This window comes from Glossina fuscipes, unplaced genomic scaffold (assembly GCF_014805625.2).
Source record: "Glossina fuscipes isolate IAEA_lab_2018 unplaced genomic scaffold, Yale_Gfus_2 110, whole genome shotgun sequence".
Classification (NCBI taxonomy): Eukaryota; Metazoa; Arthropoda; class Insecta; order Diptera; family Glossinidae; genus Glossina; species Glossina fuscipes.
The window spans coordinates 1,261,173-1,275,852 of NW_023998453.1; the positions used below are offsets into that span (position 1 = coordinate 1,261,173).

Below are 14,680 nucleotides of genomic sequence, written 5' to 3' on the forward strand. Positions count from 1 at the left end.
AGTAGTTAGCTCAGTTTTAGCCAGCTTAGTTTTTTGCCTTTACGGATTTTGTTATAGCCGATTCACGTAGTGGCTGTCAAGTAAGAATACTTCGGTGAAATTTCAGGTTTTTATCTCACTGAAGCTTTCTAACTGCAAAATAAATACGGACGGACGCGTGAACAAAAATGGAAAACAAAATTAAAATTTCATATCAATGAAAAATACATAACTGTTTCTAAAATTTAAAGTTTAACTAGCACTGCACCGACAGGGCTTCACAAACTGTATATTTGTTATATTGAGATATGCAATTTTGCAACCATGTTGTTGAGTGCTACTCTCAAACTTGAAAACAAAAAAAACAATCACATAATACGAGGTAATAATCACTCTAGCTCTCGCGACAATTCGAAGAAATTCCACGGAGAAAATAAAAAGTTCACAGGTTTAGAGTGTCTACAAACGATTTGAACCTCTATTAATTAAATCATTGCCATATTTCGCTTAAAAGTCAAACATAATAAATAAAAATAATAATAATAAGAGAAATTTAATCGACTACGTTTTTGTTATGATATTCAATCTCGTAATGCAACTCTGATATACGATTATCTAATAATAATTTTGCCATCGCTAAAACTTCACTGGCTTCTTCGATAACGATTAGTACGGTTGCATAGTTTTATTTTTTGTTTGTGTATGCTTATGTGTTTGTGTGAATGCGCCCAAAATTATGGTTATATGGTTTGGAAAGGAGGAAAGAAAATTGATATATAAAACTCGTAAAATATAAATTAAAATCGTAAAGTTAAGGTAAAAGTCAAGCGTTATTATATTAAGGAGGGCGGATTGAGCATGCATGACGTAGATAATTTTCAAAGGATCGAAAGAATTGGCGAAGGAACGTATGGCATCGTTTTTAAAGCGCGCGACAAGAAAACTGGCAAGGATGTGGCTTTAAAGAAAATACGTTTGGCAAGGTAAGCGTAACTGCAGTACAAATGATTGTGTGCGTTGTGTGAAAAAGCGAAACAGGATCAAGTGGATAAAGTAGTTAAAAGAAAAAAAAAACAAAAAATAATAACCAAAGCGTCTATAAGCGGTCTGTAAGCGCTATAAACATCTTATGTTGACTTAATTCGTATACTTGTTGGGACGAGTGTTTTGAGGGGAATGAATTGGACTAAAACTTTCCTTTTCCAAATTTGCATACATAAGCGGGTGCTGATGAAAAGATTGGAAATTAGGGAATTAAGAAATTGCTATATCCTTGTTCGTAGCTTGATTATGAATTGAATGTTGCCATATAATATATATATATATATATATATATGCGTATATATAACTCGTTTGTGTACTAAGAAGCCATGTAAGATTTCTTACAAAAAGCAATAAAGACTCTTAACGAAGCCCGGACCCATGTTTGTGCTGTGTAATTATTTAAACTTAATATCTCATAGCACCACATGATTCGGCTTTGTAATGAGTTACATGGACTACGTAAAGTGAAACAAAGTTTTTGTATTTAAATAAATTTATACAATAAAAAAATATCTTCTTTCATGCTTACGATAAAAACTTAACAACCGGAGGTAATTTGAATAAATGTAATTATTATTATTATTATTTTTTTTTTTTATAAATTCTCGTTTAATTGCATTTATATATGTTCGATTTTTAGTGAAACTGAAGGTGTCCCATCCACGGCCATACGCGAGATATCGTTGCTTAAAGATCTTGATCACAATAATATTGTGCAGTTATTTGATGTTGTTGTTACCGACACCAGCTTGTATATGGTTTTCGAATATTTAAATATGGATTTGAAAAAACTTATGGATAAAAAAAAAGAAATATTTACAAACAAATTAGTAAAGGTAGTAAATGAAAATACTGCTTGAAGGGCATTAATACTCTCCTTTTTCTTTCTTTCGTTTCAGTCGTATATGTTTCAAATGTTTGATGCAATTGCTTTTTGTCATACGAATCGCATATTGCATCGCGATTTGAAACCTCAAAATCTATTAGTAGATACCTTAGGAAATATTAAAGTAAATAGTGTATTATTATTATCATTATTATTAATATTGCTATTAATTTATACTCTATATGCGTCATATTTTTAAGTTGGCGGATTTTGGTTTGGCTCGAGCCTTTAATATGCCAATGCGAGCTTATACACATGAGGTAGTAACTTTATGGTATAGAGCACCCGAAATTCTATTAGGTACAAAATTTTATGGTACCGGGATGGATATTTGGAGTTTAGGTTGTATATTCGCAGAAATGGTAATAGCTTTCTTTAGTTAACAATCTCAGTGAATTATTATTCGTTTTTTTTTTTTTTAAATCCTTTTAAACTTACAGATAATGAAACGTTCTTTATTCCCCGGTGACAGTGAAATTGATCAACTATATCGTATATTTCGAACTTTGGGTACACCAGATGAAAGCAATTGGCCGGGTGTAACTCAATTGCCCGATTATAAAGGAAAGTTCCCTAAATGGGAAAAACCTAATATTCCCGACATAATAGTTAAACATGAAGCCTATGAACTTTTCAAGGTTATTAATCACCGTCTCATTAAATGTTTATTAATTAATACTTAAATAACTTTTCAGGCTATGATGATTTATGAGCCCAATGGGCGTATATCAGCCAAAAACGCAATGCTCCACAGATATTTTGATAATTTGGAACTTGTTAAACAAGTCGATTTACCCAAAGAATCTTGAAAGTGTTTAGTTAATATAGACCTATCTTGCTTTAATTAGAAGTTTTTTTTTTTCCTTTTATACTAAGTACAAAATTGCCTCAGCATAATGTTCATCTGCAACGGACATCCTCTGTTCAAGAAGACCAGGGCAAAGATGCATTGTAAAGAAGTGTTAAATAAAAATCAAAAGTTAATAAAATTAAAATTAAGAATTTTGTAGGTAATGCGATGCTTCTTTTAACTTTAAAATTCGTTAGGTTATCTAGAAAGAGATGTTGGCTTTATTACTAACTAAAATTACCGTTTTTCTGTACAACATATGGACGAACAACTTTCATGCTTAGTAAAATTGATTGTAGATATACTTTCCTTTTAAGGAATGCACTAACACGTTCACGGACATTAAAAATTTCAGGGAGCTGCAAAAATAGACAGGCAATTATTTTGGAAACTAGTTGTAATATCCAAAATCTGATTTTACATATATTACAAGAGTAGTCAGAACATCGTATTTTAACTGTTATATGAAATGAATGTTAGAGCATCCACGACAATATAGATTATATTTCTCAACTAGGATGACGTGAATGCTATAGCAAATTAAATGAACAAAAATTGGCTTTAAAATTTGAATGCTGTAGCATTCACGTCATTTTGCATCACTATGAAAATGAATGCTATAGCATTCACGTCCGCGGACGTGTTAACATTGCTAACATCTCGATTAGAGAATAGATTTCTCCTTCCATTTTTAACATCTAAAAGTACAAATTCCTCCTCCAAACTGAGTTTCAAAATTTGTGTAATAAAATATTTTTCGTAACTTTACCAACACAGTTATTCTGAATTTTTAAGTGAATCAAAATCTTATCTCAAATATTATAAACTGCATTAAATAATCCTGCAGGCACCCTAGGCACCATATAAAGAGATAGACAAGAGGTAATGAATACTAGAGCAGAACACTTTCCTGAAGATGATCTAATTTTATTAACCCGTATTTTTCATGTACAAGATTGTATTTTATTTCTATTGTTTCTGTTGCATTTCAATAAGAACGATGCACGCTCATTATTTACAAACGCTTGCTTCGATCCATTCGGTACATAATTAGAGGCAACTTAGTTTGTATATAATTTCAACATTAAAATATAGATTGTTTTGTTACGTTCTCTCACTGAAATTTTTATATTGAACTGCATTCAAATATATTCTTTAATAAAAATTTGACTTTAAGTTAAAAAAATTAAATTAACGGAAAATGTCACAAAAGGTGTCCGAAAAGGAAATAAGAGAAAAGAAGAATTTTAAACAAATATTTAACATTATATTAGAAGAGTTTTAGAAACTATTTATTTTATTACGAAAGTAAAAATAGAGCATTTCTTTATGTTTGTTTAAATAAGAACGATTAAGACGTGAGCTTTTCCTTGGCGAGTTATTATTCAGCGAAAGTTTACCTGGCGAATGGTCACTGATCGTTAATTGGTTTATTGTTTGGTTATTTGCAATTACAACGCTGCGCTGGCAGATAAATTATTTCGTCGGTAAGACTTCCGCGTCAACTAGTGTGGAATTGCGTACGACTGTCTGAGTGTCTGAGAGTAGTTGCATTGAGTCTTCAATATGATCGTCCTCTAAGAATATTTCCTCTTCAATAGGCATCGTGGCGTCGATATCTGAACAATCAATTTCCTGGTGGAGACGTTCGACAATACGTTTGTCTGGCGATGTTGCCGCTAACTCGCGTGGATAGGTAAACTCTTTTCTCGAAGGTGTCGAGCCACTCGGTGTATAAGTTTTCAATTCATCTTCCTTAAAAACGTTCATATCATTCACACAGGCCTTGATTGTTTTCTGACACGTTTTTGCATAATCTTTTAAAGCATTCTCAACGGTCAAATTCAAATTACCTGCTGCCGTAATGTGCTTCTTTAGATGTTGCTCGTTTTCTACTGTTAACTGCTTTAAGTGATCTGTTGATATTTTCGCTTGCTTAGACGATTCCAGACTTAAACATTTCATTTGATTCTCATAAGCATTGATTAAATGCTGCATACGCGGAGTGTAAGAGTCATGAGTATCCATGAAAACTTGCAATCGTTGTTCTCTCTTCTCGTGCATGTTGTCTAACTGCCCCAGTAGAGCAGCGCACATCGACATATTCCGTTCAGCATGTCGTTCCACTTCAGCACTATGATTTTCTGCTATTTTCCGGTGCTCTAAGAAGTCAACTTGACGTTGCTTTAAATATTCAAAATCCAAATTTGATTTCTTGTCTAATTCACTTGAGAATTTCTGATTAGTTGTGCTTATGGTATCCACGGATGTGCTCATAGCATCACATTCAGCGCAACGACGTTTTTGTATATCAAGCATTTCAGCGAACCGACGCTCTTGTATATCCTTCATATCCTTATGAAATTTCTCAAGCACTTCTTGTTCCTCACATTCCAAAGCACGCTCTTTCTCCATAATTTCATTTATTTTTAGAAATTGTCGTCGATTTTCTTCCGTACATTGTTTTATGATTTCAACTTTGTTTTGCAACTGTTCGGTGTGCGTTTCTAGTTTGATTTGCCCCTCATTTAAAATTTGGGTAATATCGCTGCGCATATGGTCGATAGTTAATTTCTGTTGTTGGTTACATTGCTCGATTTGAGAAAAATTTTCTTTGATTTTTTCAACAAAGCCAATATTGCTTTGCTTTAGTATTTCCAATAATTTTAAAATTTCCTCTTTATGTTCACTTTTCAAGTCGTCAAAGCTTCCAGTAAAATCATCAATAATATTGTAAGCCTTAGTCAAAGATTGCTCACATAACTCACTGAAGTCTTTTACGTTTAATTCAACTTTTTCTATATGTTGCGTTTGTAGCGAAACGGCGGTCGGTAACTCATCACCGAGAGTCTGGGTAAGATTTCGATGTTGCATTTTTAGATCATTCAATTCTTCATTCATTAACTCGAATTTGTTATTCATGCGTTCTGAGAATCTTTCACAAACAGATTGTATTTTGCTATCAATTTCTTTGCGTCGATCAATGGTGTCGTGTAAAGCTTGCGTATCCTGGATGGCTACGTCAACCACTTCCAGTAGTTTTGAAGCCTGGGCGGTTAATACTTCCTCAGTTTTCATGTGGGATTCTACAATAACTCTCTTTTCCACGTAACGTCGTTGGATCTTTTGTAAAATGCTTTCAGTTTGCAATAAATCGCACTCAGTTTCATTGAGATGCTGTTCGGTCTTTTTCAATTCTTCAGTCTTTTCCAACAAAGTCCAACTAACTTCGTTAAATATATTTTCCTTGTATTGCAATTCTTCCGTCAAGGCTTTCATTAGCAGTACATTCTCATTTATTTCACGATCTTGCGAATCCATTTTAAATATCATTTCATTATAGATTTCCTCAGCTAAATAGATACCATTTTTGGTACGTACTGCCGTTAAATCACGGTTAAGTTTATCAATTTCATCGGCGTATTCCTTAAGAATAGTTTGCTTATTAAGTTTTTGATTAACCTCCGGCTTATTTTGTATATTCTTAGCTCGATAAGCGTATTCTAATGTGCCTAATGTTTCCTCCATGTCCTGAAGGCCGGGCGAAATAGTAGCTATTATTGAAGTTTTAGTGCGGCCACCCAACGATTCTTGCAGTAAACGGGTCAATTTAGATTCACGATATGGTATATGCGGGCCACGTTCCGCTAAAGCATTTATAACGCGTCCCAAAGTCAATAGACTTCGATTTATATTCACCATCTCACGGGCACGTGTACCCTTTTCATTACCCGTTTTAATAGCGTTTTCACTACCTGCTAAATCCACTAGATTTAATTTGCCTATTTTTAACATTTCTTCGCCATCTAAGCCATTCTCTTTGATGTGTACTAGTATCGAAAAAATAGTATGCGAGCGTGAACTATGAGCATTCGTTAGAGTAGTGGCCGTTTTTCGCCGTTCTTTTCCCTTCTCAAGTAGTTTGTACACGTCATCTTTGCTGTGAACAGATATTTCTTCCAATCCTTGGATAATAATTGAACCTTTTTTTGTGCTATCATCGAAAATACGTATTTTAATGCTGTCATCCGAGGATAGCAGATCACAAAGCTCTTCATTATATAATTCCAAATACGAAACACGCATTGAGAATTCCAATTTCAGCGTGCGTAATATATCAAAAAGATGACACAAAGCTCGTGGTATTATGCCAATATCGGAATCATCATTCCATGCGGATTTCAATTCAGCAGATTTCTCACCCACTATGGTATGCGTTTTGCCGGTACCCGTTTGCCCATAAGCGAACACAGTGCAATTGTAGCCAGCTAATACCTCGTCAATAAGTGGCGCTACTGTCGATAAGTAAACTTCTAATTGCTTGGACTCCGGACCAAAAGTACGATCAAATGTAAATGTTTTGGTTAATTTCGATTCTTTAGGAAAATGCACTACAATCTCCTTGGGCGAGACAACCTCAATAATCTCACGCCCATTAAGTGGTCTTATGCGCACGTAAACTTGCACGTTTTGATTGCTTTTGCGCTGCGTTTGATTAGCAAGTTGAACCGAATTATTCATTTTCTTATTTTTATTTTAATAAATACTCTGAACACCTGAAATTTTCTCCAACTTCACTTTATAAGGTGCAAAATATATTGACAAATATTTTCAAAAACTCTTTGTTGACATATTACTGCTTAATATTGTTTGAATGAATCAATTACTCATCGAAAAATATGTCAGTTCTTCTGTAAAAGAAAAAAAAGCCTTTCACCTCGGAGAAATAGTGTCAATACAAGTAGGCCTTCGGTTCAATATCCGAAGAGGACTAGAATATAAGATTTTTGTAGTTGTGTTTGTTGCATAAATTTGAAAGAAAAATTATTCGTCAGAAATTAGTTTACTTTCAAATTACGTATCTTGTATGATGGGACCATAGTTATGTCACTTGTATCTGATTGCTTCTAACCGGGGTATGAAAATCAAAACCAAATAAGCACAACGCCTACAAACTGATCAAGTGGCTTGGTTTGGGGTGGTGCAACTTATGATAAGTGAATATAAAAATTGTTATTAATTATTCTCTTGGCTATCGCAATCCTTTTCTTAAAATGAATTGCAAAACTTTTAACGGTGCGATGTGATGCTAAGTGAAGTCAAGGCGACATCATAGTGTAGTAATCTATTTTCGTCATTTGAGATGAACCCATGTGTCATGACACAAACTTCTAAACAAAGATCCTATTCGAGATGTAAACTCTATTTCGGAAATTGATTTAAGTTAACGCACACTTTCCTCTATCGCTACGGTATCCCATCGGTTGCTTTGACCCACTAAAATCTTTACTATTGTCATTAATCAGCACTTATGCCGCAATATATCTAACTGTCTTTTCTAGAATTGGTATAAAATCTGAAGCGCCAATTGTTTGTATGCGCACCGCTGTAGCACGGCTTTCGGATGAAAGAGGTGTTGGGGGCGTTTCGCCCGAAGAATGTCGAAATTCTACAGACGAAATAATTCGTAGCTTAGAAGGTTAGGCTGTAAATGGTGCATGTTGCGAATGCGATAGTTGCGCTACTTGGGCGGGAGGCTCTACGTAATGGTTGAATTCGATAGTTTTGACCTTCCTCTACATACAATAACAGTTTTCCATTTAATATTATTGATTTATTTAGCGTACGTCTACGTTCTTTTGTTGTTGATTTGAGGAAATCTAGTATCGAAGCCCACGAAACACCTTCGGAAATTTACGGTGAATCTGCTCCATCGTATTCCGATTGTCGGTTTTGGTTTCAAAGGTTTAAAAATGCCACATATTGGGCACCTGTTGCAAGAGTTATCAGGCATGGTGCTTTCGGATCATCACATGCTCGGAACGGTGCAGCATGGCTTGGCTGGCATGCACGTCCGCAAGGTTGAAGAACCGCAAAAAGCGGTCGGTTGGTGAATCGCTGCCAAATCAAAATAAGTTTGCATCAGGTAGCTTACTACGCAAACCTTTCAGTTACCGAATCTGTTAAAGGAATGAAGATGCTGTAAGAAAAGCATTTCGATTCAATATTTTCATGTTTTGCGCGGATCGCTCCAATAGGCAGTCGTAGGCTGGTTGAAGATCGACGTAAAATGTATATTATTACATGCTGCCTCTTAGAGACGATAACCCATATTATTTTTCTCGTCCTGATAGAGAATTTGTTTATTGTCTTTTTGGATAGATTGTTAATTATATATGTAATTTAAAAAAAAAATACATCCCGATGCCACATGGCGACCTAGATAGTAAACTTTGATACATTTTTTGGGCTTATTTCAAAACTAAAGCTTATACGTGTAACTCACAAACGATTTACTATCTAAAAACAAATATTTGTCGGGAAGTTAAGGACGCATAGGGCTGCAATTATATCTATACTCGAATATGGCTTTGTCGGAAATTTGAACCTTCGAATGCAGGCTTGTAAAAGGAGACTTTATAGACATACGACGGTGTTTCGGTGTTTTTTATATATTATGTAACTGCTTACCGTATCAATAAAAGCTTTTGTTTTCGTTCATAAAAGAAATTTTTTATTTAACCTAAAGTACCGGCCGATTCTGTTTCTTTTGCACTTTTATTATTATTATTATTATTATTATAAACTTAGCCAGAGAATAAATTCTAAGACTAAAGTCTTAAAGCACTAGCATCTAAGGCTTTCGGCTTTTATTAAAAACTCTACCGCACTTGAGATTTGAACTCACGACCAATGAGTTGCTAGTCGAGACTCTTGCATACTCGGCCACTCAGGCGGATTTTGCACTTTTTGCACTTTTTGCAGAGATCTTAAAAAAAATTTAAAAAGCAAATTGACGACAAAAATCGACAGGGGTACCATTAACACTACACTAATAATAAATAGTATACAAATGAGTTATAGTTTACCCACGTCCTGTTATTCGAAAAATATAAAAACTTTAAACATATCATTTTAACTGTATAAACAACCCATACATACACGGTTGCTTCATAGGTTCATATATGTTTTTTGGCTTATGTTGGTTCCCATTTCTATTGCACACAATCTGCGTGCAAGAACAATAATTGATATATTTGCGCATCTATCACACATTCTCTATTCTAGATCACACATACATGCAGTTATACTTTGCTTTATCCAAAAAAAAAAAAAAAAAATCCGCAGAGTGTAAAAAAGCAATGGGGAATATCATATACATATTAATAAGGCGGCAAACACACTTGTTCCAATGAAAACATAAAAATATATAAACAATATTTCATTTTCCGGTAAAATAATCGAATAAACAACCGTATATTGAGTTTGGAGAGAGCACAGAGTTGCTCTCAATAAATTGCAACACTGCGATTCTGCTAAGTGAGAAAAAAATCGATGCAATTCTGTTAACTGAGACAAAATCGGTGCGTATCTGTTAAACGAGAAATGTTCGCTGAATTTCTGTTAAATGAGAAATTTGCGCTACAATTCTGTTAAATAAGAATTTAAGGATTATTGCGAGAACATTTGCATTATCAACTAGTCTCTATTGACATTAAGTTGGATTGCTTTAAACAAATCCGATTGCGCCAAATTAATCAAAAAAATTCCAAAATGCAATTAAACACTTCAAAAAGTTTATTCTCTTATAAAATAATTTATTATTCTCTCTTTTTTATTTTAGAGGCATTTCCGCAATAAAGTTAAAGTTGTAGTAATAGAGCTTGAATCGAATTAATCTTAGTTTCATTAAATACGGTGGCGCGTAAGAAATTCTCCAAATCTATCCGAAAGGGTGTTAATGTAATGCTTACAAAAATCAAAAAATTTCGCAATATAAAGATTTATTGAACAATAGTTAAGTGTAGCAGCAAATGTCACCGAATCGTCATATGCCTTGTCATACTATTGTTCCATGGCATAAAACGATTCAGCTTGGAACTCACATCAGCCACAATTACAAGTAAGGGTAAGCTGAGTTTGGAACTTAATTTGGAAACTGGTCTTATTGCTAGTATAGATAGAAGAATTTTTCATTACTCTTTCCTATTTTTTAATTCTCGGCATCACTGAATTCTTCATAGCATTAAACGGATCGGAACACGTCGCTAAGACAATTATTTAATACTAAACTAACTCTGCTATTGTATCCAAAACAATGCTGAGACACTGAAAACCAAAGAAGTTGAAAGAATTCGGTAAAGTCGCATACTACCTATCAATGGATCTTTGAGAAATTTATTCATTCAATCTGCTACTGCAGTCAACATCTTACAATTACATATGACCTCCGAAAGCTTCCCACTATTCGAAGATTTGCATTTGTTGTGATCAGTGTAGCTGCTATCGCTTTAATGAACCAAAAGCAAAAACAAAAAAAAAAAAGATTATTTTTATTTTTTTATTAATTTTATATTTACCTTTATACTTGAATATTATCTATGCCAGCATTTCGTAAATTTTACGCATATATCGTACTCTTTAAGTGAACTGCATTATTTAAACAATGTTTGAAAACTTTCATCCAACATTTTAGTTTTTTTTTTTTTTTTTTTTTAATTCCCCTTTATGTCAATTGCATAATTGCGGTATTTTAAAAAAGATATATCTATAATGGCACAATTATGAACATGAAATACAAATCTTACAATAAGAGTGTGCCAAGAAAAGGGAAACTTTTCTCAGTTTTAAGCATTTTCATATCATATCCATATACATATATATGCATGTATGTATGTTTGTATATGCGTACATATCACAAAAGGAAGTAAAAGCCTGGTGCCGTAATGACTTGTGAATGCGACTTGTTTTCAAGCAATAACAACAATAAATAAATATTTATATGTAACCACTAATAGAACATAACAGGTGCATTGACACCGGCAACAAAAAGTGGTGGCAGCTAAAAGACCAACATGCACCTTAAAAGTTTTTATATGTATCTGCATACATACACGCAGAGAGAGAGAGAGAGAGAGAAAATGGGAGAAAGGTCGCGCCTATTAAACTGAATTCCATTAAGCTTTTAAGCGTAAAGCATGCGTACAACAATTGTTTTCACAAATAAAAATATAAACAAAAAATTCATAAACGTAGTAAACAAGAAAACAATTAACGGAAACTATCTTTGGCTTAAGACGAATATTAGATATTGAATCCTTCTTCAGATATTTTAGCGAAATTTTCTACTAGTAATAGAGAACGCATTAGACATTTCCGGAACGGGTTGCAATATTCATTCATCATTCTTCTTCAACGGAGACCGCGTTCACAAACAAGGTTAAGTGGCTATAAAACATGTCGATTCACTCTTATCTCAAACATTTATTTCTCTTACCAGGCTCAATATTTTTAAAGCTAACTAAAGTCTTTTTTTATAATTCGTAAAATGTGCTTGACTTGAGTTGACTTGGCTTAGCTTGATACAGTTGTGACTGCTGAAAATTCGTCGTTTAAGTTTTTAGTGTCGCCCTATCTAGATCTAGAGTTTGGAATCAGGCTTGGAGAGCATATTAAGCGAACAATCGAAGAGTTAAGAAGAAATCTTCTTCTTCTAAGGGAAGCATAGATGTAAACGTTAAGCAAAATCAAGTCAACAGCTGAGTCCGAAAGTGAGGAATGCGCAGATAAAAAAAACTTTTTTTTTCTTCTCTTAGTTGATCAAACATTCATCGTATAAGTATCGAAGGATGGAAAGAGAGGTTAGGTTCTTCGACTTAAAAGTGGAAATATCTGAAACGGTTGGTATTGAAGAAAAGCCCTGCCAATTTTTTTAAATTGGTTTTCGCATCCTTTTGGTCCTTTTCTAGATGAACTTTATTTTCTTATTTGCTTTTCATTATTATTCCCATTTTTTTGAATTATCTTGTAAGCGCTTGTTTTTGCAAAGTTGATTTATGGACCTTTTTTTGCAAATTTCGCGGCAAAAACATTAATGTTTGGTCTTTGAATGGTGGGTTGGGTTCGAACAACCATGGTTTAAAGTTTCTTAGTGTAGAGGTATTATTACTAAGCCTTCTTTTGATTCTTGTTTTCTCGAAAGTCACAAATCTATTGAAAATATCTTAATATCTCATACTATGATGCATTTTAGATGAAAAAAAGTTTTCCTATTAACGCCACCATTAACAAATTAGATCTGTTAGACAGTTTGCTATAAAAAAAAAGGAAATATCAAGTTATTGATTGGTTGGTCATGAAAAAATGCTACAATTTTTCTTTCGCCTTTAAGTTGTTGTGCTTACGTGGTTAAGTGGAAGCTATTTTGGGATCTGATTTGCGGAATTAAATCAAAGAGGAGCAGGTTTTCAAGCTTTAACTTACCACCTCACAACTTTTATGATTTCAGAGAATACGTTCCCACTTTTTCTTTATGACTCCTTTTGCTTGCTCGAGGAAAACTGGATGATATTTTTGACACTTGCTTCCTGTTCAGTAATGGAGTTGCAATGCTAGAAATTTTATTTTATTTATGGAATTTGATAAAAATTCATCGATAATAGTGAATATAGCTAAAACCTTGATGCTTCAAAAGGGGCACAATAGAGCGAGAATAATGAATCTTCCTCCGAATGTTGCTGTTTTCCAATTACCGACAACGCTTGCAGGATGCGAAGAGAGCGTTACTCCTTAGCACACCGGATGATGATAAAACGGGAAAAATTCTTAACCAAATTCTAACAAACGCCCGTTAGGATTGTGAGAAATACTACTAAGACCACTGTTCAAGAAAGTATGGCGATATGTATGGTGTTTAATGGCATATGGAACCTGGAACGAAAGCTCAGCTTCGAGAAATATTAGCTTATTCTTATCTCCAAGCAATAAAATTTCTTCGCTTCAAAAAGGAAAAAAAAACACTGTAGAAAAAGTTTCTTTGCGAAGTCATATCTTAAAAAATTTCATTATGAAAATATTGCAGATCAAGACGCTCTTTCTTCTAGTTAACATGGCATTATTGGTGTTAAGCGAAAAAAGACGGAGATAATTTCAAAAATTATCTATCAATTGTTCCGAAATATTACCGCCTGGGAAGTCTCGTGCTTTCGGCTATCTTTTTAAATCTAGATTTAAAATTCCGTTCGACATTAGCTATAGCATGCGAATAAACATTTTGTGGCTTTCATTGTACGCTCTTGAATGCTTGGCGTGCGATGGAAAAGCTCGTTGCAAACGAACCTGCGAAATTAGTATAACTATATGTTTCGAGTGCAGATATGATGAATATATTATATGTTGCATATAACAAGTGTTTTTGCCTCCATATACACACGTGGCCGCAAAGAATGTCTGTAAATGATGATAAGAGAAACATTGAACGGTAGAGAGAAAGAGAGAAAAGCGAGAGAAAGAAAGAAACGTTGAAGAAAACATGTAAAGGATTTTACAGTGGGAGAGACATTCAAAACTCGAGGAATAGAGAGAGTACGTGATATTCTTCTATGGGTAATCGTTTAACTAAATTTCATTGAAATGTTTAGTACGAGTTTAGATACCAAGTGTTAATAACGTTTAAAGATAATGCATTAAAAGGTTTAATTAAAAAAAAAAAAACAAAAAAAATAAGAAAAAGAAAATAAAGAAATGGAAAGAAAAAATGAACTTAGAAAAGCCTAGGAATCCGCTTCAGAGCTGCTAAGCAATATACGTTAGTTGATAGTTGATAAAAAAAAAATGCAAAATAAATGAAAAAAAATAAAACTTCTTTGTTATTCATAAGAAAAGAAAAAAATTATACTAAAAGAAAGCAAATGCTTGAATAATCTAAGAAAAGAAATGTAAACGTAAATGAATTATATAAAAATTAGTTTGGTAAAAACGCTTACATTTTAAGACCAGTATTACACGCAATTGATCGCAGGCAAGGTTACATCGATGGCCAAGAAATAAAAGGTAGGCCTAGCGGTAGTAGGGCCATTTACTGTTATTTAATTTCTGGCATTTTTTCTTCTATTTTTTTTTTTTTTTTTTTTTTTTTTTTT

General features: G+C 33.6%; 3 protein-coding genes across 9 annotated transcripts in view; 2 read left to right on the top strand and 1 right to left on the bottom strand.

Annotated features, from left to right (window-relative positions):
* The first annotated feature begins 837 nt into the window (after positions 1 to 837).
* LOC119638859 (cyclin-dependent kinase 2) lies at positions 838 to 3,414 on the top strand. The gene is made up of 6 exons (XM_038035936.1): positions 838 to 962; positions 1,664 to 1,859; positions 1,923 to 2,033; positions 2,110 to 2,271; positions 2,350 to 2,547; positions 2,605 to 3,414. Exons 1-6 carry the CDS (start codon positions 838 to 840, stop codon positions 2,716 to 2,718), a joined length of 906 nt encoding a protein of 301 aa, XP_037891864.1. The 3' UTR covers positions 2,719 to 3,414.
* Positions 3,415 to 4,082: 668 nt separating this feature from the next.
* LOC119638821 (kinesin-like protein Klp61F) lies at positions 4,083 to 7,280 on the bottom strand (the record flags this gene model as incomplete). The annotated part of the gene is given in 2 exon segments (XM_038035847.1): positions 4,083 to 5,371; positions 5,450 to 7,280. Coding segments are annotated over 2 exon segments (3,120 nt in total), but the record flags the coding sequence as incomplete, so codon positions are not given.
* Positions 7,281 to 14,219: 6,939 nt separating this feature from the next.
* Positions 14,220 to 14,680, top strand: part of LOC119638839 (putative thiamine transporter SLC35F3) — a 32,173-nt gene continuing 31,712 nt past the window's right edge. For 5 of the 7 annotated variants that reach the window (XR_005247499.1, XM_038035883.1, XM_038035885.1 and 2 more), the window contains exon 1: positions 14,437 to 14,591. The gene's annotated coding sequence lies outside the window, so the exon portion shown is untranslated. Of the gene's footprint in view, positions 14,347 to 14,436; positions 14,592 to 14,680 lie in introns of those variants that run through there. The other 2 variants (XM_038035884.1, XM_038035886.1) reach the window with 1 other exon arrangement.

Excerpts from the sequence above, each read along its gene's own strand:
- LOC119638859 (XM_038035936.1), top strand. The coding sequence starts at position 838 with ATGCATGACGTAGATAATTTTCAAAGGATCGAAAGAATTGGCGAAGGA. Across the intron at positions 1,860-1,922 it reads TTACAAACAAATTAGTAAAG|TCGTATATGTTTCAAATGTT; the intron begins GTAGTAAATGAA and ends CTTTCGTTTCAG. Across the intron at positions 2,548-2,604 it reads AAGCCTATGAACTTTTCAAG|GCTATGATGATTTATGAGCC; the intron begins GTTATTAATCAC and ends ATAACTTTTCAG.